Source organism: Balaenoptera musculus, chromosome 7 (assembly GCF_009873245.2).
Source record: "Balaenoptera musculus isolate JJ_BM4_2016_0621 chromosome 7, mBalMus1.pri.v3, whole genome shotgun sequence".
NCBI lineage: Eukaryota > Metazoa > Chordata > Mammalia > Artiodactyla > Balaenopteridae > Balaenoptera > Balaenoptera musculus.
This window is the reverse complement of record NC_045791.1, coordinates 5,411,295-5,437,847: the sequence shown is the minus strand read 5'-3', so window position 1 is coordinate 5,437,847 and position 26,553 is coordinate 5,411,295. Positions and strand designations below refer to the sequence as shown.

The 26,553-nt window shown below is 39.6% G+C and overlaps 1 protein-coding gene across 2 annotated transcripts in view; it reads left to right on the top strand.

Annotated features, from left to right (window-relative positions):
- Window positions 1-26,553, top strand: part of UGGT1 (UDP-glucose glycoprotein glucosyltransferase 1) — a 107,310-nt gene that overhangs the window by 69,648 nt on the left and 11,109 nt on the right. For both annotated transcript variants that reach the window (XM_036857086.1, XM_036857085.1), the window contains 15 exons: window positions 871-1,077; window positions 1,929-2,060; window positions 2,848-2,978; window positions 5,779-5,874; window positions 9,928-10,030; window positions 11,089-11,168; window positions 12,555-12,744; window positions 16,719-16,877; window positions 17,744-17,829; window positions 19,576-19,660; window positions 20,798-20,886; window positions 21,398-21,502; window positions 22,752-22,836; window positions 23,862-24,044; window positions 25,446-25,606. In XM_036857086.1, coding sequence (XP_036712981.1) covers window positions 871-1,077; window positions 1,929-2,060; window positions 2,848-2,978; window positions 5,779-5,874; window positions 9,928-10,030; window positions 11,089-11,168; window positions 12,555-12,744; window positions 16,719-16,877; window positions 17,744-17,829; window positions 19,576-19,660; window positions 20,798-20,886; window positions 21,398-21,502; window positions 22,752-22,836; window positions 23,862-24,044; window positions 25,446-25,606 — 1,892 coding nt within the window. The remainder of the gene's footprint in view (window positions 1-870; window positions 1,078-1,928; window positions 2,061-2,847; window positions 2,979-5,778; window positions 5,875-9,927; window positions 10,031-11,088; window positions 11,169-12,554; window positions 12,745-16,718; window positions 16,878-17,743; window positions 17,830-19,575; window positions 19,661-20,797; window positions 20,887-21,397; window positions 21,503-22,751; window positions 22,837-23,861; window positions 24,045-25,445; window positions 25,607-26,553) is intronic.

The following is a 26,553-nucleotide window of genomic DNA, read 5'->3' as shown; positions in this document are numbered from 1 at the left end:
ACAGTAACAGAATTACTGAAGTCCTGAAAGCACGCCCCTGCCTGTGGCCACATCACTAGCCCTCCCCTGTCCCTCTTCTCACATCCGAGGTTTGCCTGCTTTTTACTTTAGTTAAGTGGACTCTTATAATACGTATTTGTTTGTGTTTGGTTTCTTTACTCAACATTTTGGAGATTTACCCCTGATATTACAGGTAGTGGTAGTTAGTTCTTTTTCATTGTGCAGTATTGTATCATATGGCTGTACCACAGAGTTTTGTTTGTTTAGTCTGTTTGATGGACAATTGGGTTGTTTCTAGATTGGGGCTAGAAGAATGCTGCAGTGAATACTCTTGTACATGTTTTTAGATACACATGAATATGAATTTCTGTTGCTTATGGCCTTTTTGGTTTTGTGGGCCCCAGATATCTTCTCCCACATGGATTCTTGACTTTTGACCCAAGGAGAGATTAATTTTTACTAGAAATCTGGAAAGGTCATGTGAATGAAGGGTCTGAGCAGAGCCCTTCAAGAGGGTTGGGACTTAAGGAAATGAAGATGGGTGTAGCTGGGGTTCACATACCAATGTGAGGCATAACATGCATTAGAAGAACGCAAAATGTGTTGGGGAAATACAGGACTCTGACGGTCTGTAATGTATGCTGCATTTACAGGGATGGTAAGAAATGAAGTTGGAAAGGTAGGCTGGGGGCCAATTCATGTAGGGGTTTGAATGCCTGATTATAGCACTTTAATTTTACTCTGTATGCAGAGGAGAACTACCAAAGACTTAAGTGTTATTTGCTACTTATGGGGTATGACTGATGTTAATGCTGCTTTTTAAATTCAAGACATCTACCGTATAACTCTTATTTCCCTTTTTGTAAATAGAAATCCAGTAACAATGTTAGAGTAAGCATGATCAATAATCCTAGTGAAGATATAAGCTATGAGAAAACTCAGGTCTCCAGAGCAATCTGGGCAGCTCTCCAAACACAGACCTCCAACTCTGCTAAGAACTTCATTACAAAAATGGCCAAGGAGGAGACTGCAGAGGCCCTGGCTGCAGGAGCTGACATTGGGGAGTTCTCCGTTGGGGTAAGTCTGTGTGTGGCATGAGGCTGCCTTGTATTGTTATTTCAGAAGTTCATTCCCATGCGCTGATGTGTCCTGTTCCTGTTGATGATCAGGATTTGCGATTGTAGCTCAGATGATTTTTTTTTTTTTAATTGGAATAGGTAGCATTTTTTTTTTCCAAAAAAAAATTTTTTTTAATTTTTTAAATTAAAAAAAATTTTTTTAAATTCTTGGTCTTACCAAGAAATAACAATTCTGCCATATTCCCTTTATTACTTTTAAACTTGCTAGGCTTCAAGATGTGCATGATATAAGCTTATATATGTATTAAGCACAAAGCCATTGGTTTTGTAAGTTTTTAAAAGACAGATAATATTTGATTTGTTTGTAGAACAAAGAAAAATATTTGTTTATAGAGATTTAAGCTACTTAATGAGTTAGAGGCTTATGTGTTCTTGATGTGTTTCCAATATAAGCCCATTTTATTAATTTATGTTACATACTTTTGACTGTTTTGTAGTTTTAAGATTTCTTATAAAATGATGAATGTACTTGATATTTCAGTTAAAAAAAAGACTCTTGCTTGAAATTAGCAAGATTTTAAAATGCAGAATAAAGGTATCATGAATTATAGTTTGCCAATTGAACGATTACATAAAGGAACAGGAAAAGGAAATAAGCATTACTTGATAAGTGGGAGGTTGGGAAAAAATGGGAGGGAGAGTGGGGAACAGAGACATCGTAGTGTTAATTACTAAAATTAGTCACTACGTTCCACTAAAAGAGCATTTTATGATTTATTCGTATGATTATTCATTTTTATGGTTTTCTTAATAACAATTACTTTTCCTTAATAACAATTACTTTCCTAGGGCATGGATTTCAGTCTTTTTAAAGAGGTCTTTGAGTCTTCCAAAATGGATTTCATTTTGTCTCATGCCATGTACTGCAGGGATGTTCTGAAGCTGAAGAAGGGACAGAGGGCAGTGATCAGCAATGGAAGGGTGAGAGCTTTGTCCTGAGACAAGGTTGACTTCAAATTAGATCAGTGAACAGTCTTGGCCGCATTCTCCTCTGAAGCTAGTAAGCTCTTCAAGCAGAGCCACTTTTTCCCAAGGTGATTAGGGCTTGTGCAGCGCTGATGATCATTTCTGCTCCCTTGTTTTAAAGGAAGTTTGCTCATTTTGACAGAAACGTCCTTGTGTGAAACCTTCCTCCTGTTTAATTTTGTCCTGCCATTGTGTAAGGCGGTGAGAGTGTGGTGGTTCTCAGAACCCAAATCCATAAGACCTGTGATTCGTAAAGTATTCGTCCCGTGTGGGGATCATGTTTATGGTTTGTGCAGTCTATATGAACTTAATTGGTTTATGCTTAGACTATTTCATAAATATCTGCAGCCACGGAAATGAGACTATGGCGGACATACCAAACTTTAAACTCTTAGCCCTTAGGGTGAAATCTCTGATATCTACCACTGCATTTCTATTTTGGCTTTCTTATTTCTATTCAGTGAGAATTAATGAAAATGATACTGCTATTTTATTTCTGAGTTTGCTTACTGTAAAAAAAGTATTCAAGTCTACATATACTCTGTGTAGTTGAGGAATTGATAAGTGAATAACCGTATGAGTTGATATGGGTTTTATTTTCACTTTTTTCATTGATTTGACTTAGATGTAAAAGTGTTTCGGGTCTGTAAAGTGATTTGGTTTGTAAGGTAGCCTGAGGACAACCAAGGACTTCTCTGCAGCCCGCTGATTCCAGCACTGACCACCCTGCTCTTCTTCACAGATCATTGGGCCACTGGAGGACAGTGAACTCTTTAATCAAGATGATTTCCACCTCCTAGAAAATATCATCTTAAAAACTTCAGGACAGAAAATCAAATCTCATATTCAACAGCTTCGGGTAGAAGAAGATGTGTAAGTTTTGCCATAGAAGAAATGAATCAGTTCATGTCACAGGGGCTATATTAATTGGACTTTCCTGATGCTACCTATTCCAAGATGTTTTATCTCCAGCTTTAAAATATAATAATGTTCTTCAATTCCAGTGTTTATTTATACTTCTGTTGAAACGAGTTAATTTATTTTGTAGCCAGCTGTTTAAAGAACTGGGTTAGTTCTCTCCATTTTGATTCTTTTTTTTTTTAACTTTTGATTGTGGAAAATTTCAAAGATATGCAGAAGTAGAGAGGTGATTTTATTTATTTCCTTGGAATACTTATGTAAAGAAATACTTTCCCTCATTATCTCTTTAATTACCTTTCAGTTTTATTTTGTTCAGGAAAAAAAAAGACAAGTTAAATGTTTCTTTTTCTTTATTTGCTAGTATGGAATAATGAGTTTTTTTTCTTGCATATTCCAAAAGTGATGATGAGTTGGTTATTGTTGGTTCTTTATTGTTATTTTAATTCTTTCAGTGTTATTAGCTTTTATATTTTAATGAGTTATTTCTCAATGGGAAAAAATAAATATTTGACTGGTCTGTGTACCTGCTGTGTAACCGAAGCTCATAGTCATATTCACATGGTTTCTGCATTAAATATCAAATGAATGTGTAGCTGGAGGATGTATGGTTATGTTTAGTTTTTGAGGAAACATTATACCTTTTTCCACAGAGGCTGTACCATTTTACTTTCCCATCAGTCATGCATAAGGGTTCTAATTTCTCCACATCCTCACCAACACTTACTATTTTCTGTTCTCTTGATAATACCCATTCCAATGGGTGTGAAGTGGTATCTCCTTGTGGTTTGATTTGTACTTCCCTGATGATTAGTGATGTTGAGCATCTTTTTGTGTGCTTATTGACCATTTGGATATCTGTGGGAAAACATTATCCAAGTCTGTTGCTCATTTTTAATTATTTATTTTGTTGTTGAGTTGTAGGAGTTCATTTATATTCTGGATATCAATCCTTATAGCTGTATGATATGCAGGTATTTTTTCCCACTCCATGGGTTGACTTTTCACTCTCTTGATAGTGTTCTTTGATGCATCGTTTGAGGATATAGAATTTTAAAGTTCTTCTGTTTTATTTCTTCATCTATTTCATACATCATGATGCTGCAGAGTTCAAGATGCATGTCTTAGTGAAGTGTTGACTTTGATAGCTGCGAAAGTAGTCTCTTTGCCAAGTTTTGTGTGATACGGAAAGGAATCTTTTTTCATCTCACCCAAACTGGGGCTACAGATAAAGAGGTTTCCTTCCACCTCATTGGTTGTTGAGTGATGCCCCTGTTTTAGCCTAGGAAACACTTCCCTGATGCAGGCCGGGAGGTACCCCCTGATTTGAAGCCACTGTGTCATAGGCATAGGTTTGGCGTGGTGTCCCTTGGACCACTCCCTGTCTCTGTGGAGGCTTTGGGGGGCCCCTGGGAGTCCTTGTGGACGATATAGTTGCCAGACTATGCACAGAAGACTTGCCTTTTACCAACCAGAGATGGCTCTGGGTCTGTCCTGGTTGAGTTTAGGGAAATAAGGTAGTCATGGGGCTGCCGGAAGATTGATGCTAAAACTGTTCGGGTTCCCAGAGTGACCTTGCTTGCCTCGGGTTTTCGTTAGTGCCAGGGCCGCTCCACCTTGGTCGTGCGTGCCAGCCACGCGTGAAAGCGTGACCCAGGCCTGCAGCCGGGAGGCCGTGCTCAGCCGTCCGACGCTGACCTGCGGGCTCTGTGACCATGGTGCTCGTCCCAGTCCGCAGAACCAAGTATCCCTTGACGTATTCTGTGGCAGTGTTGACACCTCACAGGAAGCAAATGGCCTGTTTCATATGTATTCAGAGTTAGTACTGAGACGTACCAAAAGATGTAATTTGATACAGTTGTTTGGTTCGATGAGAGATACGTCAAGCCTATACATAGGCTTGATTCCAGTTCAAATATATTCACGAATATATTCAAATATATTTCAGCATTCTTAGAATTTAGTCCTCAATTCAACAGATTAGAGCATTTTTTCAGTCTCATGATTTAGTTCAAGATCTTCCTTGGTTAGAAATTAAGTTAGGAGGGGCCGGGAAAGCGGAAATGCTTTTCTAAGTTGTTTACCGTGATGTTGATTGTAATAGTGAAATAGATTATGATGTATCCATAAATATAATATTATGCAGTCATTGAAAATATTGATGTACCCGTATACTTATTATCCAACAAAATGTTTATGATATATTATTAAATGAAAAATCAGGTTACCAAATAATATAGTACCACTTTTGTGTGTGTAGATATATATATTTTAAAATATGGAAGAATGATGAACTAAAATGTTATCAATACTTATTTCTTGAATTTGCTATTATTGTGTGTATCTCCATTTTCTCCTTATATTTTTTTCCTGAATGTTTTTTTGGTAAATTATTACTCTAATGATCATAAAAAGTAATAAAGTTATTTAGAAGAGGGTGAGGGAGAGTTATGGGCCAGGCCCTGAGCTGAGTGCTTTATTTTCTCTGTTTCACCAGTGCAGTATTTACAAGAGCCATGCAAAGTAGGCATTATCTCCATTTCACATATGGAAACATCAGCACCTACCCCAGGGCTATAAAATTTACCAGTGACAAAATCTGTACTTTTTTCTCATGCCAGTTGATACAAAGTTTATATTTTCTTTAGACCAGCTTGTTGGCATTCAGTACTTAGGTTGATTATATTATGTTCAGCAACAATTGGAAAACCTTCAGTAAAAGAGATGCTAAATTTTCACCAACCACGTCTTTCAGGGCGAGTGACTTGGTAATGAAGGTGGATGCTCTCCTGTCAGCTCAACCAAAAGGAGATGCAAGAATCGAGTACCAGTTTTTCGAAGACAGGCACAGGTATAGAATCAATGTTGAATTTGTGCATATTTACCTTTACCTCAGCTCCTTTATTTTTCCATATAAAGTGTGTATATAAGCTCTTACAGGAATGGAAAATTTGGCATGTGGTTTTTATATATATTCATATTCGTATATAAAACTCATGTAACAGATTTCAGTTGCATAGAAGTTGACATTTATTTCTAAATAAATCTGAAATAGTTCTGAATATACCCTTTAAGAAAACAGAAAGCATTTAATGAAACCGATCAGTTGTCATTTTCTGATATTAAAGAATAAACAGGTCGTTAGAGCACTTGTCTCATCTTTTATTGAAAAGTGTCTTGTTTTCAGTAGAACAAAAATAAGTATAGCATTATAAGGAAGTCCTTGTCTTTTGTTTTCCAGTTTTTTATTTTGGAAAGTTTCAAACCTAGAAAATAGCTGAAAGTCTATTATAGTGAATACCCAAATATCTTTAATCTGGCTTCACCAGTTGTAGACATTGTGACACAGTTACCTGTGTGTGTGTATAGTATATGCTTGCATACAGACATACATGCACTCACAGTTTTGGGGAACCATTTGAAAGTACGTTGCAGACATCATTATATATCATGCCTAAATTCTTCGGCATATATCTCCTGAGTACTGGGAGTATCTCCATAGTACTGTTAAGCATACCTCAGCAGTCTAACCTTGATAAAGTAATATTATGTAATACTGGTCCGTTTTCAAATTTCTCCGATGCCCAGTAATGACTTTTTACAGCTGTTTGCTTGTTTGGTCCAGATCACACATTGCAGTCGGTTGTTGTGTCTCTAGTCTCTTCTAAGCTAGAACAGTTTTGGGGTGTTTCTTTTGTTTTGGGGGTTTTTTTGGTCTTTTATGACACTGACGTTTTTAAGAGTCCAGGCCGGTTGTCTTGTGGAGTGTCCCCCAGCCTGGGTTGCTCGCTCGTGATTAGATTCAAGGTTAACTTGTCTTGAGGAAGGACGTCTACAGTCGATGTACCCGGGAAGGTGTACACCCTGACTGCACCTTAGGGGCGCCCGGGAGGCTTCAGACGCAGAAGCCTGCATCCTGCTCCTCTATGGTTCTGATTTAATTAGTCCGGGGTAAACTGGACTTTGGTTTAATTGACCTGTGCTTTCTCACAGCCAGTCCTCGGGGGATAAAATTTGAACTGATGATTCCAGGCTAGAATGGAGATCCTCTCCTTTCTCACTGGCTGTGGCTCCTTGCTAATAATCACCCTGGTTGGATTTTGCCCCCTAGCACCATCCTCTCTTTACTCTGTATGGTTTCAGGAAGTGACATGGTCTGGGTACTACCACAGGAAGCATTCCTAATTGACCTGCCGTCTTGTTTGCCTATCATAGCCAAGACCTGAGCAAGACCTCTTCCCTGTTCAGCACATTGTTTTCTCCATGAGTCATATATAATTAAAATGTCCTAATTACAAATTCTATTATGATACAAATTTCAATTAGAGAAGTTATTTTTATTGGGGTCGTGTTAGTTAAATGAGTGTTTGTTATACTTAAGTCAGAAGTTTCTTATTTACGCAAGAAACAAGAAGTCTGAATTACTGGTTATGTATACCCTTTCCCTGAAAGTGTGGTCCATGGAACAGGGCACTGTCTGTGAGCTTGTTGGAAAGGCAGAGTCTCTGGCCGCCGCCCAGACCTCCCGAATCAGAATCTTTGTCGTAACAGGATCCCCCAGGTGACTCCTGCGTACCTTAAGATTGGCGAAGCGCTGGGTCCCTTGACGTTTGCTCTACTCACCTCTCAAAAATGTGGGTGATTCCCCTAATGTTGCTTCTTTCTGTGTCTGTCACTTTCAGCCTTATTCTGGTCTTTTCTCTGATGAATACAGCAAGTGTATTTAAGCATCGTGTTGTCAGTTTATATTGTTCTCCATTTCCACGCCAATATTCCTCTTTTCTTGGTGTTTGTCTTGCCCTCTTTTTTGCTGCAGAGATGCGGGGGTGGTTAAAAGACCTTACAGGGTCAGTTTCTGAGGATGTCTGTTGTGGGTCACCTAGAGCACTGGCTCAGGACATGGGTATGCCGTACAGAGCTCTACCCCAAACCAGCCAGGCTTAGGGACCTGACCCACACTCTGTGCTCTAGAGGACTGTTTGGGACCCCTCTTCTCGTTTCCTTTGGGAGAGTTTGTATAATGCTATTCTCTAATGCACTCTTCCTTCTAGATTCTAGAGTACCACAGAGGTCCAGGTTATCTGACGGCAGTGGCTCTTACACTTTGGCTTTTACTTAGAGAGTTTGTTGAGATGCAGATTGCTGGACCTACCCCCAGAGTTGCTGGTTCAGTAAGTCTGGGTTGGGGCCTGACAATTTGTTTTTTTACAGATTCCTGGGTAAAGCTCATGCTGCCAGTCTGGAGCCATACTTTGAGAACAGCTGTATTAGAGTAAAAAAAATGTATTGGAATAATTATTGGTAGCTGGAATTATTAATATCAAATTGAAAGCATGTGTTGCAGTACAGTCACAAAGCTATTCTGATGGTTATTTCCAAAACAGTTAAGATTTGAAATAACCTTCATTCCCATTTAAACTGTGTTCACCCAGTTTTATTAGTTATTATGTTCTGTTTTGAACTTTTGTTTTCATCCCACTGGGTAAATGTTTTTGCATAAAAGTGGTGATTAATTTCAAAACCACATTAAAATAGTGTTACAAAGATAAGCATTGATTAAGCAATTAATGTTTGGGGAAAATTGGATGTATTTTTAAATCCTTTCAAGTTTATTCCTTTTTAAAATGTATCAGAGGCTCCTGCTTCTCTTAAGCCACCTAAGTCAAAGTGGCTTTAGAAGGAGGCCATGTAACTAGAAATTACATGTGGGGAAATGCGTGTTCTCCCCAGAAATCCTAGGAGTTGTCCTTTTTCACTTAACTAAGAACAGACAAAAAAATTGTATAACTTAATGCTGACAAGATGTAGTGAAGTTCATTTCTTGGCCTTGTAAAATTGTTTAGTTCTTCAGGAAATGTGGTTGACGAGACATATTAGCCACAAAAATATTTGTGTCATTATGACTCAGTAATCCCATGTCTAGGACTATGTTAATTCTCAAGAAATTTCCAAGTGTGAAAAAAACTGGATGTGAGAAGTTCTTTACAGGTTGAAAGGCATCTAAATGTCCAGCAATATGGACATATATACACTACCAAATGTAAAATAGATAGCTAGCGGGAAGCAGCCGCATAGCACAGGGAGATCAGCTCGGTGCTTTGTGACCACCTAGAGGGGTGGGATGGGGAGGGTGGGAGGGAGGGAGATGCAAGAGGGAGGAGATATGGGAACATATGTATATGTATAACTGATTCACTTTGTTATACAGCAGAAACTAACACACCATTGTAAAGCAATTATACTCCAATAAAGATGTTAAAAATAAATAAGTAAGTAAGTAAGTAAATGTCCAGCAATAAGGAATAGCTTGAGTAAACGACAGCAGGTTCACTTGGTAAATCGAAGATTATTTCTTATTCAGGATATTGATGTGTAACAACATGGAAAAATCTTTATAAGAAACTTTTGGGGGAAGGAATGAAATCATTATAAAATTGCTGATATCCTGTAGGTGCATCTCATCTTTACATAGGCATTTAAGGAAGACTATGTAGAAATATGCCACAAAGTGGTTGAGTTGGGATGGTGAGATTTTATGATTATTTATTTCCTTTTTCACTCTTTTGCAAGTTTTTGTAATATTCTTATGTTCCTTTTACTATTTAAAAAAGTCAATTTCTTCTCTCCTCATAACCTTCTTGCCAAGAAATAAAAATTGGCATAATGTAACTGTCAAAAACAAACATCAGAAGCTTTTAGAGGGTTTTTAAACTTTGTGGTAGAGGTAATCACATAGTTGACCACCATGTAACCTTGTTGTTTTAGATCTAAAGTTTTTTTGAAATGTTAAGAGGGCTGATTGGTTGTGTTGGATGTGTCGTCTCCCCACTCCATCCCCCCCCAAAGAAATCAACTGTTTCCTGTTTGCCTCCAGATTAATGTTTTATCTTTTTGATCTCTGTAGTGCAATTAAACTGAGGCCAAAGGAAGGGGAGACGTACTTTGATGTCGTGGCCATCGTTGACCCTGTCACCAGAGAAGCGCAGAGACTTGCCCCGTTGCTTTTGGTAGGGACAACTGCAGAGGCAGTTTCCGTCATCTGTGTCACATCGTATTTGCCGGAAGTGGTCCCATACCCTGAGATTCTCTGCGAGCATTGTTTTCCCTTAGTTATCTTTAAAGGGCATTGGAAAGTGCTATAGGGCATCTTGGGCAGAGCAGATGTTTTCATAAAGATTAGTAATGGCTCTGAAAACAACTTAATAACCTCTGAAAGTAGGCACAAGTTTGGTTGATTACTTCATGTAATTAAGAAAAAAAATTATCTTTATTCAGAGCAAAATGTCTTTGAATTAAATTTATTTTTGCCATACTTTATTTTGGCGAAGAGTAAAAAAGGTAAAAGCATTCTGCTTTATCATTTTCCTTTCTTATAACTAGCATTGTTTTTTGTAATGTGCCTTTTTTTTTTGGGCTGCGTCGCACAGCTTGTGGGATCTTAGTTCCCTGACCAGGGATTGCACCCGGGCCCTCGGCAATGAAAGCACCAAGTCCTAACCACTGGACCACCAGGGAATTCCCTGCAGAATGTCTTTTAGATATAAGATATTGCAATTTAAAAAAATTTAAAAGAACTCTGCCAAAAATATAGTTGCCTCAATTTTTTTTTTGAGTTGTGTTTTTTTTTTTTTTTTAAGTTTTATTGAAGTATAATCAGTTAACCTTTTTTGTGGGTACTTGTATGTGTTTTTTCCTATGATAGTCTGTAAGCTGCACTGATGAACCTTTAAACTCTTCCTTGTGTAGACAGCTATATCCATTGCCTGTCTTGCTTCCCCACATATGTGGGGAGCAGTTATTTGCAATGACCTATTTCCCATGTTTTTGTCCACGTGATATGTATGTGTGATTTAGATTGTGCACTAGAGCTGTGATTTCTAGGGATTTATCCAGTGCAGACTTTATAACATTTATTATCTTTGTATTTTTGCTTCAGATATTAAGAAATGTTCTCTCTCCTAACTTAGTGTCGATACATTTCTGAAGAGACAATGTAGATATTGTATCTCAAATATCACTTTGTAGGGAAAATTTTTATGTTTTGTCATCTGGTTTGCTCTTTTAGGTTTTAACTCAGCTGATCAACATGAATCTAAGAGTATTTATGAACTGCCAATCTAAACTTTCCGACATGCCTTTAAAAAGGTAAAACAAACTGGTTAAGAAATCAACCACTGGAAAAATTTACACTCAATCTGAAAGCTGAAATTGAATGTCAAGGATCAAATGGGTTTATATATGGACCTCATGTTTGAAAAAAATCACTTATTTTGAAGTTCAGTTTTCCTAAATTTCTAAGAACTAATCAGAAGTTCTAAGAACTTAGTGTGAGCGTGGGAGCATTTAAAGGTGGAATTAGGGACTTCCCTGGTGGCGCAGTGGTTAAGAATCTGCCTGCCAACGCAGGGGTCACAGGTTCGAGCCCTGGTCCGGGAATATCCCACATGCCGCGGAGCAGCTAAGCCCGTGAGCCACAACTACTGAGCCCGCGTGCCTAGAGTCCGTGCTCCGCAACAAGAGAAGCCACTGCAATGAGAAGCCTGAGCACCGCAAGGAAGAGCAGCCCCTGCTCGCCGCAACTAGAGAAAGCCGGCGCACAGCAACGAAGACCTGATGCAGACAAAAATAAATTAAAAAAAAAAAAAAAATGGAATTAACCCAGGCCACTTGCACCTGTGGTTTGTTTTCTTTCCTTTTTTTTTGTTTTGGTCAGAATTACATAATTCTCTAAAAACATTTGAATCAATGTAGCTATTAAATTTACGTTAAAATGTGCTGTGGTGTAGAAAGACACTTGTCTATACTTCTTCTTCTTAGAAGAGCAGTCATTTCTAAGTTGGAATGTATGTGGCTCATTTGCATGTATCTTGAAAGGAAGGCAGGCTTATCTGCATACTCTCTGAGCTTTGGAATGGTCATTTGTGAAACAGGTCACCTGGAAAGCAGTCAGTAGTAATAGTGTAGCACATCTGGGGACTGTGGTAAATTGCCACCTTGCGAATGCGCTGGCTTCTATAGGTCAGATTCTGAGTGAATTGAAGCTGTGTTTGAAAGTGATGGAAGGGTTCCAGCTTTCACCATTATCCTCGGATAGGAGCAATGTTTAAATGATTGCATACAGTGTTTTCAGGGCGCGCCCGAGAACTCAGCCACCACTTAGGACTTTGTTTTTGAGAGAGCGGAAAGTGGGTTTCTTTCACCAAGGGGAGGCAAGTGCTCAGGGGAGGCAAGTGCTCAGGACATGCTTGTGACTCCAGCAGCGGCTGCCCCATCCCCCCACCCCCCAACAGGGCAGGAAGGAAGGACCTCCCCTCCCAGCCCCACCTCCCCTGCTCTCCTCTCCCGTCTGCAAGAACCACAGGATGTACAGTTAGGTCAAGAGGTAGTTTTGGAAACACTTTTCTCAGTCTGGAAGGAAGCCCTTCCAAATCCAGTTTGTCTTAAGCCAGTTGTTTACCTGTGTGGATGCGTATAAGCTCAAGGACTGTGGTTGCATTGAAAGAAAATTCACATCTTTCTTTTCCATTTCAGCTTTTACCGTTATGTCTTGGAAGCAGAGATTTCTTTTACTTCAGACAATAGCTTTGCTAAGGGTCCAATAGCAAAATTTTTGGATATGCCACAGTCTCCTCTGTTCACTCTGAACTTGAACACACCTGAGAGTTGGATGGTAGAGTCTGTCAGAACACCGTATGACCTTGATAACATTTACTTAGAAGAGGTAAGAATATCTTTGCTTCCCAGTGTCTAACCACATGCACAGCCTGTTGAAGATGTAGTGGTGGTAGTCTCTGACTGAACAGACTGGACCACAGTCTAGGTGGGCTTCTGAGACAGTAGTGTTCAGGTATAATTGTATTTTTACAAATAACAGCCTAGTAGATCTAATTCGCATACCATAAAATTCACCCTTTTAAAGTGTACAGTTCAGTAGTTATAGTATATTTACAGAGTTGTGCATCCATCACCACTGTCTAATTTTAGAATATTTTCATCACCCCTAAAAAAAACTCCATACCCATAAGTAACCACTCCCCATTCCCCTTGCCCCTGGCAACCACTAATCTACTTTCTTTCTCTATGGATTTGCCTGTTCTATTACATTTACCTAAATAGAGTCATATATTTTGTGACTGGCTTCTTTCACGTAAATTATTTTCAAGGTTCATTCATGTTTTGGCATGTATTAGTACTTCACTCCTTTTTATTGCCAGATAGTACTCCATTGTATGGATACACACATTTTATTTATTATTTATTTATTTATATTTCACTGATAAACATTTGGGTTGTTTCTACTTTTTTACTAGTATGAATAATGCTGTTATGAGCATATGTGTACAAGTTTTTGTAGATACGCTTTTATTTCTCTTGGGTATATACTTAGGAGTGGGATTGCTGGATCATATGGTAATTTTATGTTTAACTTTTTGAGGGATTATCAAGCTGTTTTCCAAAGTGACTGCATCATTTTTCATTCCTGTCCTAATGACAAATGATGTTGAACATTTTTTTATGTGTTTATTGGCCATTTGTGTATCTTCTTTGGAGAAATGTCTATTCAGATCCTTTGCCTGTTTTTAAAAATTGGCTTGTCTTTTAATTGTTGAATTGTAAGAGTTCTTTATATATTCTGGATGCAAGTCTCTTGTCAGATACATGCTTTACAAATATCTTCTCCCATTTTACAGGTTGTCTTTTCACTTTTTTGATGGCGTCCTTTGAAGCACAAAAGTTTCTAATCTTCATGAAGTCTAATTTACCTATTTTTTGTTGCTTGTGCTTTTGGAGTTATAGCTAAGAAACTGTTGCTTAATCCTAGGTCACAAGGATTTACTCCGGTGTTTTCTTCTAGGTCTTTCACAGTTTAAAACTCCTACATTTTACTTCTTAGATTCATTTTGAGTTAGTCTTTGTATATGGTGTGAGGCAGAGTTCCAGCTTTATTCTTTGCATGTGTATATCCAGTTGCCCCAGCACCATTTGTTTTAGAAACCTATTCTTTCCCCCGTTGAATGGTCTTTACATCTTTTTCAGAAATCAGTTAACCCTAAATGTGAAGGTTTAATTCTGGGCTCTGAATTCTATTCCATTGGTCTCTGTGTCTGTCCTTAGGCCAGTACCATACTGTCTTATTTACTGTAGCTTTGTAGTAAGTTTTGAAATTAGGAAGTGTGAGTTTTCCAGTTGTGTTCTTCTTTTTCAATACAGTTTTGGCTATTCTGGGTTCTTTGCATTTTGGAATCGGCTTGTTAATATCTGCAGAAGAGGCTGCTGGGATTTCAATAGGGATTGCATTAAATCCCTAGATGAATTTGGAGAGATTGCCATCTTAACAATATTAAGTGTTCTGAACCATGAAAATGGGATGTCTTTCCATTTATATAGGTCTTTAATTTCTTTGAACAGTATTTTGTAGTTCTTAGTGTACAAGCCTGTATAAGATCGTGTCATCTGCAAATAGAGTTTTACTTTTTCTTTACAATCTGGATGCCTTTTATATACTTTTCTTGCCTGATTGGAAAATTTTTAAATTACTGATTCAATCTCTTGTTGTAGGTCTGTTTAGATTTTCTATTTTGTCTTGAGTCAGTTTTCAAAGTTTGCGTCTCTTAGGAATTTATCCATTCTATCTAGGTTATCTAATTTGTTGGCATATAGTTATTCATAGCATTTTCTTATAGTCTTTTTTATTGAATAGTGATGTTTCCTTTATCCTTGCTGATTTCAGTAAGTTGGTTCTTCTCTCTTTTTTTTCCTGGTCAGTCTAGCTAAAAGTTTGTCTCCATTTGTTGATATTTGCGAAGAACCAGCCTTTGGTTTCATTGGTTTTTCTTTATTGTTTTTCTGTTCTCTGTTTCATTTATTTCCATATAACTGTATTTGAAGTCTCTAAGGTAAGTGGTCCTTTTCCCCTAATCCATTTTCAAAGATAGTGCAATTTCATTTCACTGATGTCTCTTCCCAGCCCTCACTCTACACCTAGCTCAGAGTGTATTAACAAAGGAATTAAAAGACATGGTCTTTACTTCCAGGGAGCTTATGGTGCCTCAGAGCCTTCTTCCTTTTTAAAAACATTTGTCTCTGTGTCTGCCTTAAATATCTCTTATTACAATTGAAGCCTGTTTTCTGGTTCTGTCTTCTTGGGAATTGGGAGACTGGAAACTTGAAGATAGTTACCAAAGTAATTAGCAGCCCTCTTATCATGAGATTGAATAACTCTAGTTTCTTTAAGTAGAAACCCTTAGGTACTAAGTTGGTGGCAGGGAGAGAGAGAGAAAGAGAGTGTGCACGCACGTGTGTGTGTATGTGTACATACGTACACACCATATTTTTAACAAATAGGGAACCCTTGAGGAACCAACTCTTGTTGAAGAGACCACACAAAGCACTAAAGAACAGTGCACAGAAGTATAGATCAAATGCAAAGCAGGTTTCTTGCAGGGCCTTCCCTGGTGGTCCAGTGGTTAAGACTCCGTGCTCCCAATGCAGGGGGCCTCGGTTTGATCCTTGGTCAGGGAACTAGATCCTGCATGCCGCAACTAAAAAAAAAAAGATCCCGCCTGCTGCAACTGAAGTTACCGCACGCTGCAACGAAGATCTTGCATGCTGCAACTAAGACTAGGTGCAGCCAAATAAATAATAAATATTTGTTAAAAACCCAAAACAAAAAAACAAAAGCAAAGTAGGTTTCTTCCGTATCTCCCAGAGTTTTTACTCCTCTTTCTTAGGCTTCCTCCAGTTTCTCTGCATTCCACTGAAAATACAGAGCCTGAGACTTGTGAGCATGTGGAGGTTTCCCTCTTAGCTCTTATTATTATACTTTTGGAACTTAGTATTGCAATAACATGTTAAGCTCCAAGTAGTTCACTGTTAGGATTAGGTAGGGTTATAAAACCAAGCCTGAACTAGCCTGGGATAGAAACTCTTTAATTAGCTAAAGCCAAGCTGCCCTAAGACTTTGTAGTTGTATCCTATTTTCTGCAAGAAATTAGCAATAATTTAGGCAGTTGGTGCAGAACATGAATGGTTTTATGCCATTATGGAGCCATTAAATTCATCTTGGACACTTGCATTTAGAATAGCAATATTTTCAGCTACGTTCCAAAGGCCAAGATGAATTTGCATTGCTCTCTGATGTTTCTCTCTTTTCTCGTATGAGCTAATCCTTGTAGGATTGTTTTATCTGTCTTCTCCATTATTTGCTTTTAGATCTGTTCACTCATTTGGCAGTTTCATCTTACATGCTTTTTTCCCAGTACTACTCTTGTAGATGAGCATCTTATCCTCTCTGTACTTTAGGAATAATCTCCTTATTGTTTTTTTCTGTGTCCTTTTTCCTGACTCTCCTTCCACCCCACCGTAGTTTCTAAAGTTGTGTACTCTTGTTAACTACCAGCACAATCAAGATACAGAGCATGTCCATCACTCCAAAAGGTTCTCTCATGCCCCTTTGCAGGTAACCCCTCCTCCTCCCCCTGGCCCCAGGCAACAGCTGATCTGCTTTTTATCCCTATAGTTTTGCCTCTTATTGAATTTTTTATAAATGTGATCATACGGTATGTTGCCCTTTATGTCTGGTTTCATTCACTTTGCATAATGCATTTCAGATTCATCCATGTTGTTGCATGTATCAGTAGTTTGTTTCTTTTTATTGCTGAGTGGTCTTCAAGTGATTTAATTTTGATATTGCAGGTGGACAGCATAGTGGCTGCTGAGTATGAGCTGGAGTACCTGTTACTGGAAGGTCACTGCTATGACGTCACCACTGGCCAGCCCCCACGGGGACTGCAGTTTACCTTAGGAACTTCAGCCAAGCCAGTCATCGTGGACACTATTGTTATGGCTAATCTGGTAAACAATCAGTACATCCGGTGGTGATACTCAGTCATGTTAATTTGGGCACTGCAATTTATGATAGAGCAATTAGCATTCTGAACATGAGGGAGATTAAAATTCAGGATGGACTGAATTTGGTCAATATAAAAATCAGCAGTTTAGGGCTTCCCTGGTGGCACAGTGGTTTAGAACCTGCCTGCTAATGCAGGGGACGCGGGTTCGAGCCCTGGTCCGGGAAGATCCCACATGCCGCGGAGCAACTAAGCCCGCGAGCCACAACTACTGAGCCCGCGTGCTACAACTACTGAAGCCCACACACCTAGGCCTGTGCTCCGCAACAAGAGAAGCCACCACAATGAGAAGCCTGCACACCGCAACGAAGAGTAGCCCCCACTCACCGCAACTAGAGAAAGCCTGTGTGCAGCAACAAAGACCCAACGCAGCCAAAAATAAATAAATAAATAAATTTATTTAAAAAAAAAATCAGCAGTTTAGTTAAACTTGTAGATTGGAATTACATGACAACTTAAAAGAAAACATGCTAGAATATTCTACTCTAACCAGATTGGCTCCTGAAAAAGTATTGCTTGTGAGCCGACAGCGTTTTTCCCTTCTTTCTCTTTTTCTTTTTGGGATTTGAAGCTTATTCACACATCATGCATTGCTTCTTCACTGAAGTACAGCTAAAGGGCAGGCTTCTTTGCTTGACGGGCCAGTATTTTGCTAGTGTTTCTAATATGTAGATTTTAAGAGTTGCATTCGTTTGTTAACCATCTTATTTAAAATAAAGGTGACTGATATTTCAGAAAAAGAAATAACTGTCCCTCAGAAACAGCATTTTGATGTTTTTAAGAGCACTAAAATTTGTCTTCTTGTCCTAGGGCTATTTTCAGTTAAAAGCCAACCCAGGAGCTTGGATTCTCAGACTAAGGAAGGGACGTTCTGAAGACATTTATAGAATCTACAGGTAGGATTAAGTGATGCAGGTACATTTTTTTTAGAACATTCTGCAATGAGAATCAGCTTGAATTGAATACTACACTGGCAATTACCCAGGCAATAAGAATTTAATTTGCAATTGTATGTGTGATGAAACGGTGCTTTTCTAGGAAATTAAATGTGGGAGACTTGTCAGGGTATAATTGGATAACAAGCAGTGTAAATACTAACAGTATATATAGTCAAGTTTGACTCTTTGGTCATTCTTTCGTGCTAACAGTATCCCAGGATCAAATCATTCTGTCACTGTGATGAAAACCATAGGCAGATGAGAAAGTGAGTCATTTCAAGAAAGGAGAAAAGAAATGAAGAACAGTCAGACTTTTCAACCCTGGATAGTATATTTCTCTACCCTGAGTGAGCTGCAGATTGACAAGACATGTGAGCTTTGGCCATGGAACCTTGGTGCGAGCACTTGTCTTTCCAGGCCTGAGGTGCTGCAGAAGTACTCCCAGAGCATCGGCGGTAGCCTGCTTTTTGCTTTAAGGTTTGCTACAAGTGACTGTTAGTTTAAAAAAATTGTACTGCCTTTTAAAAAGGTGTGATCTAAATTCTGCTTAACACAGTTTAAATTAGCCTTAAGCTATGTGAGAAGACTTCATGCCAGTTCATTTCGGGAATGATTTCCATGAGAGTTTATTTGAAAACATCATCCTGTTATGTCTTCATTGTAGCTTCATAGTCTTTTCTGACCCACATGAGAGCTATGTGGATTTCTGCATATTTCTTACCAAGAAAGTAGAAGATTTTTGTATTATGGTAAAATTTTCATTGTACATAGTAGGGTTTTCGTCTGTTAATGTTTTCCCCAAAAGCTTATGTGTTGTCTTTCTGAACTCCGTCCCTGCCGTGTGCCCTTTTCCTGGCCAGTCCTCCTACGGTGGCCAGCACCTCACGGTTGCGGGCTCTCTTCCTCCTGTGCGTCCCAGGCTCTGGAATGTTTCATGCTCCCTGTCAGGAGCTCGCCTTTGCCCGAGAACTTTGCTCTCTGCTGGATGACAGTGAATCCAGTGAATTCATGTTCTGTCGTGGCTTTCTGTAGTTATCACCTTAAAATTTGGTGACTGGTAATTTTAGGCATTACAGTTGATTAGTAGGGAAGTACTATTTTCAGTTTTTCCTCCTCTGCCCTGTCTGCTTGCAGACAGAGCTCGTTAGAGTTCTTCCTCCAGAGGAGGGGCGCCAGATTGAGTGCAGGGCCTAGGCTTGGCTGTGTGCCCCCAGGAAGGACAGAGCAGAAGCGTTTACAAAACTCTGAAGTAGAGCCATGTCTTGCGACTTGCCCACTACAGAGCAGTAGCGATGCGTCTCCGGTGACGGTGCAGGGGCCCAGGCCGTCAGGTGCTCCTTTATCGAAGGGCGCCGTGCTTGGCTCAGACCTTGTGAACACAGACAGTGGTTCCGTGCTCATCGTGTGCTTGCCAGCACTGGGAGCCTCTCACTCTGTGGAAGGTCGTTGCAAGAGGGACTCAGGAAGGAAGTTCGGGCTGTGACCGATTGGCATACTCAACGTGTACGGATAGAGATTTTGACAAGTGCTTCTGCGTAGCTTGAAGGGGTTTCCTGCGGATTGTGAGAAGATAATTTGTTCAGAAAAATCTCCTTTATGATAAAGATGATGGACAAATATGGGGGGTTGATATCAGACCACTTACTGCATGTTGAGACCTGTGATCTGTGATACCTGTCTTCCTCTCTTCCTTTCTTTTCTAAGTCACGACGGTACAGACTCTCCACCTGATGCTGATGAAGTGGTCGTTGTCCTCAACAACTTCAAGAGCAAAATTATTAAAGTGAAGGTGAGTTTGGAATATTAAGGCAGCCACTCTATTAAAGTTGGTAAAAGCAGCAGTAACTTGGTATTTCGTAGCTATTATGTAAAAATATGTATCTTGAAACCAGTCCCAAACCATGTGAGGTGATGGAATGTGTTAACTCCAGAAATAGTGCCGTTATTGTGCTGATCCTTTCACAATATATACCCATACCACGTCATCGCGTTGTATACCTTACATTTACAAGTGTTATTTGTTAATTACCTCTCAGTAAAGCTGAAGGAAAAAGAAACCAGCCCAAGACTTTAATTCACCTTTGGAATTCTACTGTAGCGTTTATAGGAACGCGCTTGAAATGCAAAATGTCTTCTGTAAATATGAGTTTGTGGCTTTCTTCACCTGAGAGATTGCCCCTTTTGGGTTATCTCAGTGAGCAGTACAAGTCTCGTTTTACGTAAGATGTTTTCATAGATACTGCTTTGCTTTTACAGCCACAGTTCACATTGTTATTCATGATTTTATTCTCAGAAGATTGGAAAGAATGCCAATGAGAATTTCAACACCAATAATAAATGGTAGCCTTATTTAATTTATTTTCACTTCTGCTTTCTGTTCTCAGAATTTTGAAGTTCCTAGTGCCTTAAATTCAAGTAAAAGGTATTATGGGATAAATAATCATTATACACAGTAAAATCGAAAGCAGATGACACACGGTTGAGCAGAAAAATGATCCCTGTGCTGTCGAGAAGATTCGACCCCTGTTTGTATTAGTCAGCCCTGATGCAAGGCTGTCACATGAGATGACTCTTCCTGACAGTTAGAGCTCGTGTGTGCTGCCCTCTTTCCCTAGAACTAGCGGTTAGCTTGCTGAATTGTGCTTCTGATTTTACTCAGACCATAAGGTTCTCTGCCCGTTTTTCAAACCGAAAACAGTTATTGTCTAATTAAAAGCGGTTGCTATCTCCTCACTTAAGATTTTAATGTGATATGATGAGCGCAGTTTGTTGACTACGTCTGGACTCGGGGCGGATTGTACCTGCTGGCAGGATCATTCCCTCCCTGGTGTTGACAGTATTCACAGTATGCGTCTGGTGAAGATCTGTCTAATGCCTATTAGACCCAGTAGGGGGAATCAGATCCATCACGTGTGACTGATTGCAGGTTCAGAAGAAGGCAGACATGGTGAATGAAGACTTGCTGAGCGACGGAACTAATGAGAATGAATCTGGATTTTGGGACTCCTTCAAATGGTAAACTGGCATCATAAAGAAGTAATGTTTTTACGGAAAAACTGATATATAAGCACCATCCCTCCCTTCTTTTGAGTATAATAATCCTGTTTGGGCTTTTCAGATTCTGCTCTGTGCAACCAAATCTTGCACTTGTGCTTAGAGTAGATGAGTGTTTCCCACTGATTAACTGAAAGAGGTCAGCGTCCCCTCATGGTGGGGTGACTTCTGTGCCCTGGTTCTTGACTGCTGTTGGATTTTGCCTGCTGTTCGGAGAGCTGAGTGGTAATTGCGCAGTTGACCTCCCATTGCATGTCTTGCACTGGGTGGCCTAGCCTGCGTCCAGTCTTCTCCTGAAGCTACACGAGGCCCTGTGGGCAGCCTCCCTCTCCTTGGGCAGCTGCTTTTGCCGGCCTTGCGCTCTCGGGAGGGAACAGGGATGGGAAGCAGCGTCTCCTTCCCTCTCCCCTTAAAGGGCAGTGTGTCTGCACCAGCGTTTCAAGTGTTCTTGTTTTTACCTTTCTTGTTATAGGGGCTTTACAGGAGGACAGAAGACTGAGGAAGTGAAACAGGAGAAAGATGACATAATTAATATTTTCTCTGTCGCATCTGGTCATCTCTATGAAAGATTTCTTCGGTTAGTCATGTTGGTTATTTCAGAATATATGCATGAATTTGTTACAGGATTCTTATTTAGGGAGTACGTGTTTCATGGGATTCTGCCTGTTATACTTCTGTGTATTTGACACACTCTAAGGATTGTGACTGGATTACCACATTTAATTGTATTTGTTTTGATCCAGCCAGACTCATGAAGGGGAGCTAAATGCATCTGTGTACCTATTACAAGGCTGTAAACATACTTCAGTATCACTGTGCACACATCATAAAGAATGGTGTTTAACTGTCCACCAAGCATCGCTTAAACCAGAAATTAGGAGGTTAACATAGAGAATAGAGGTGGAATAGGGCCATGGACCTGCCTTCTGAAGATTCATAGGATGTTAGAGCCAGGAGGGATCTTAATTCCGTTCTGTAGACAGTCTGAGATTCAGAGGGTGGAAGGATTCGCCTGAGGTCACAGAGCCAGAGCAGAGGAGAGGCACAGGCTTGGGCTGGTTGACACAGCGGTCGCCAGGGGGACGGCCCTCAGGGCGCCTGTTGTCAGTGGTCGGGAAGGCCTTTGCCTGAGAGTAACTTCCTAATGCCAAGGTTCTTTTTCCTTGTAATTTTCCACTACAAATCTAGTATAGCAACTAATCAAGATGTCATTTTACTCATGTTTAGCCCTCATAGTCCCAAGAAATAATATCTGACCTAGAATAGTAATGTCAGATGTCAATAACAACTGAATTTAATTAAATTCCTTGACTCAAAATTTGCTTTTGTTTGTTTCCAAAGTAGGGAATCCTGAAGCTGTAACCACTTGCTGTCCCCTTACCTCGCCCTGCTCTCCTCCCTGGCAGGCCCTGTCCAGGCCGTGGGGGGCAGTGCCCTGACACAGAGCTGCCGGGCTTTTCCAGCTTCTTTTTAGGGTGATGTTGTCAGCTAAGCACAGCCTCCAGGATTCATTTGTACCCTAACTAACGTGTCAGTTCATGAAGCAGTTTATTTAAAGCTGTAACGTAATTAAAACATGTGCCTTTATCAGTTCGGTATATTACTATAGGTAATAAGTAGTCCTTCTTTCCCATCCAGTGATAACGCTGTAAAAATGAATAAGGGCAGTTTTCCATTGTCCCCTACTCAGGGTCTCTCTTTGCCTAATTGACCCATCGGTTAGCTCTGCCACAAAGAACACTGAGTGGTCTCTTGATGGACTCTCCTTGGTTTTGTTGAGATTGAAAAGATTTGGACAATTATTATTATTTGCTTTTGTTTGACAGCATAATGATGCTATCAGTACTGAAGAATACCAAGACTCCTGTGAAATTCTGGTTCTTGAAGAATTATTTGTCCCCCACGTTTAAGGTTTGTTCCTCAGGCTTTGAAAAGGAAAATATTCTTATTAAGGAGATATGTACAGTGTAATATACTTTTTGCTACTTCTACATTATCTGTATAATTTAAAATTTTTCCTTGTATTTGGTTACCCTAATCCACCCGCATAATTCTATGTTGATTATTCTTCCAGACTGGTCTGTTTGGGGGGAGTAGTTGTTATAAAACTGAACACAAAATTGTGACTTGTTTGAAGCTTGGATAACATAGGAGGAGAGTCTGTATCTTTTGTTTTGATGGAGTAACATTCCTCCTCTGAGTGTGCATGTCCTTGTTTAATTAGAAAGCACAGTGCAGGTTTCCAGTGAGAAGGATGGTTAGTTCTGTCATGAACAACTACCCAGTGATCTGTGGAAGTAAAGGATCATCTGTGCAAAACAAAAACACGCTTGGAAAGTTTTCCGCTTTATATCAGTTAGTATTTGTCATCTAAATTGATTTATTTGCATCTTTGTTGTTGTTGTTGTTCTTCTTCAAGCAGCTTTTAATGTACTCAGTAATATCTCTCCGAGAGAAGTGATTCACTTCTGGTCCCCTGAAAGTACTTACATGTAGAATCTGAAAGACTTAATGGCAGCAACCTTGTTCAGAGTACTTGGGTTTGCTGTGTCATTCCCCGGGCTAGACCTAGTGGTGAGAGAGGCTTAAAATCAAGCTCAAAAAAATGTTTTACTGAAATCAAGTTTCGACAGATAAAGTCCATTTCCCTTAAATACACACACACACACACACACACACATAAATTAATTATCTAAAAGCCTTCACTTAAAGATTTCTGTCATCTCACGTGGTGATGAGAAGCCATAAAAAAATGGGGATTTGACAAAAGTTTATATGTATTGTTTTATGTAGTCACGAGTGAGTCAGGGTCACATTTCCTCGTTAGACCACTGATATGGTAAATGTGTTGTACTTGTGCCATAATCGTGGATGGTTGACTGACTTGTTTTTCTTAATCAAAGTAAATGATTGTTGTTCCCTGTGTCTAATAATAGGAGTTTATACCTTATATGGCAAACAAGTACAGTTTTCAGTATGAGCTTGTTCAGTACAAATGGCCCCGGTGGCTTCATCAGCAGACTGAGAAACAGCGTATCATCTGGGGTTACAAGATCCTCTTCCTGGATGTGCTCTTCCCGCTGGTTGTTGACAAGTTCCTGTTTGTGGATGCCGATCAGGTAAGCTCTAGAAGACTGGGCTTCAGCAGTTTGTATGAAAGGCATTGGGCTTCCTTTCCTTTTTTAAATGATTTTATCTTTCCAATTATGGAAAAATACATGCTTAGTTTACATTATTTAGAGTATATGGAAATGTATCACCCAGATGTGATCACTTTTAGAATTTGCATTTGACATATCTCCTTTTCATCTTTTTTCCTGTTGCCTCTTTTACATAGTTGTGATTGCATTGTGTATGCAGTTTTGTATCTTAAATTTAGTTCATTTAACATACAAACTGACAGTTGGAAAATTCATCAGTTTAACACAGTGCTTGCCATCATCGCCAGTTATTTGCCCCAAAGCTAGAAGTTACTGACAGGGGTAAGAGAGAGGAAGTGCAAGTAGGTGGCCTTGAGAACGTGGAACTCTTCAGGAGGTCATCCTGCTGTCAAGATTTGACTTAATTAAAAGGAACACAATTTTAGAAAATTACAATTTTTTTTTTTTTAAATTTATTTATGGCTGTGTTGGGTCTTCGTTTCTGTGCAAGGGCTTTCTCCAGTTGTGGCAAGCGGGGGCCACTCTTCATCGCGGTGCGCGGGCCTCTCACTATCGCGGCCTCTCTTGTTGCGGGGCACAGGCTCCAGACGCGCAGGCTCAGTAATTGTGGCTCACGGGCCCAGTTGCTCCGCAGCATGTGGGATCTTCCCAGACCAGGGTTCGAACCCGTGTCCCCTGCATTGGCAGGCAGATTCTCAACCACTGCACCACCAGGGAAGCCCCTAAAATTTCTAATTTTAGAAATTTTAGAGCATACAAACTCAAAAAGTGTAAATATACTTCTACCCTACAGCCTTTCTCCTTATCCTGAGCTGGCTGAAACCTGAGTTCCTCATCTGAATGGAAGTGATGTAATGTGGGCAAGTCACTTGGACAAAGCTTTGTCCAACTCTTGGGAATTCTGCCCCCTCTGGCTCACTTATATCACAACTGGCTCGACCTGAAGCACGCTTTCCTAGTTCTAATATAATCACACTTAATCCTTGCTGAGCACTTACTGTGTGCCAGGCGTCATTCCCCATCATTCCCCGTTAGTTTGTGTAATCCTCCCAGCAACCCTGTGAGATCTCCATTTTAGATGAAACTGAGTCACAGAGAGGCTGTGCAATGTATCAATTATTCATTTGTTTTATTTCTGCTTTTTTTTTTTTTTTTTGAATGCTTAGAATACTCTGTGCCAAGCACTAGGCTAAGCGTCTTACCATGCTAGTGAGGGCAGTCAGCCTAATCAGTGGAGGAAGCGAGGCTCGAGCGGGGTCTCCTGCCTGTGCCGCTGACCCCTGAGCTCCCCTCCGTATTTTCAGGAACCTGCTGTCTGCATGGTTGTTGAACAAATGACTGTGATCCTCTCTTCTTCAGATTGTACGGACAGACTTGAAAGAGTTAAGAGACTTCAATTTGGACGGTGCTCCTTACGGCTATACTCCTTTCTGTGATAGCCGCAGGGAAATGGACGGCTACAGGTTCTGGAAGTCAGGGTACTGGGCCAGTCACTTATCTGGGCGAAAGTATCACATCAGGTACTGAAAAAGGAGTACCTCTAATGCTGTTGTTTGATTGTCTTTAAAATTAATTTTGTATATTTAAAGTTGTGAATAGGTAATACATTAATGTGTTTCAAAAATAAAAATTATAGACAATACACAGTGAAAAGAAATCTTCCCCCGTTCTGTCTCTCTTCTTCCCAGTTCCCACTCCCACAACAGATAAAATCCTCTATTAATTTACTGTGTGTCCTTCCAGACTTTCTTAATTCTTAGGTAAACAACTGTGACTTCTTTTTTACACAAAATATATACTATCCTATTTATAGTTTTGTGCCTTGCTTTTTTTTACTTGATGTCTCTAGTAGACTTTATGTCCACATGTGGAGAGAGACCTTTTTCCTTTTTACATCAACATATTATTCCAGTATATATATTATTTATGGTCTTCCTATGACATACAATGTTGTAGTGAATAATTAAATATGTAATTGTGTATATTTCAAGTGTATCTGTAGGATAAATTCCTAGAACTCCTAGGTTAAGCAGTGAACGTATCTGTTGGGCATTTGTTGCTTTTCTACATTATCTTCTCTGGGCAGAGTGTGATTTGGAGAGTAGAGGGATATGTAGGAAGCAGCATGTGTAGAGAAAAATGTTGGGGTGTGGTGATTTCAGTATTGTACTTTATGTTCTTGGTCCAAAAGAACTGTAACACTTGGTTGGTTTTTTTTTTCCTCTAACATTTAAGACATCATCAGGATATCTTTGGCTAATGGTTATCAGTCTTTATTACCAAACCTGCTGACATTTGCTAGGAATCTTTTGTCAGAGATGATTTCCTTTGGAAGGCAATTACTTAAAGAACAGTGACAAAGTGAGCTTGTGGTACCAGAATATGGGTTTTGTAATAACTTCCTTAGCCATCTTTGAAGTAGCACAGACTGACTCTGAGCTCCACTGTAGACCTCAGCTTACCTTTT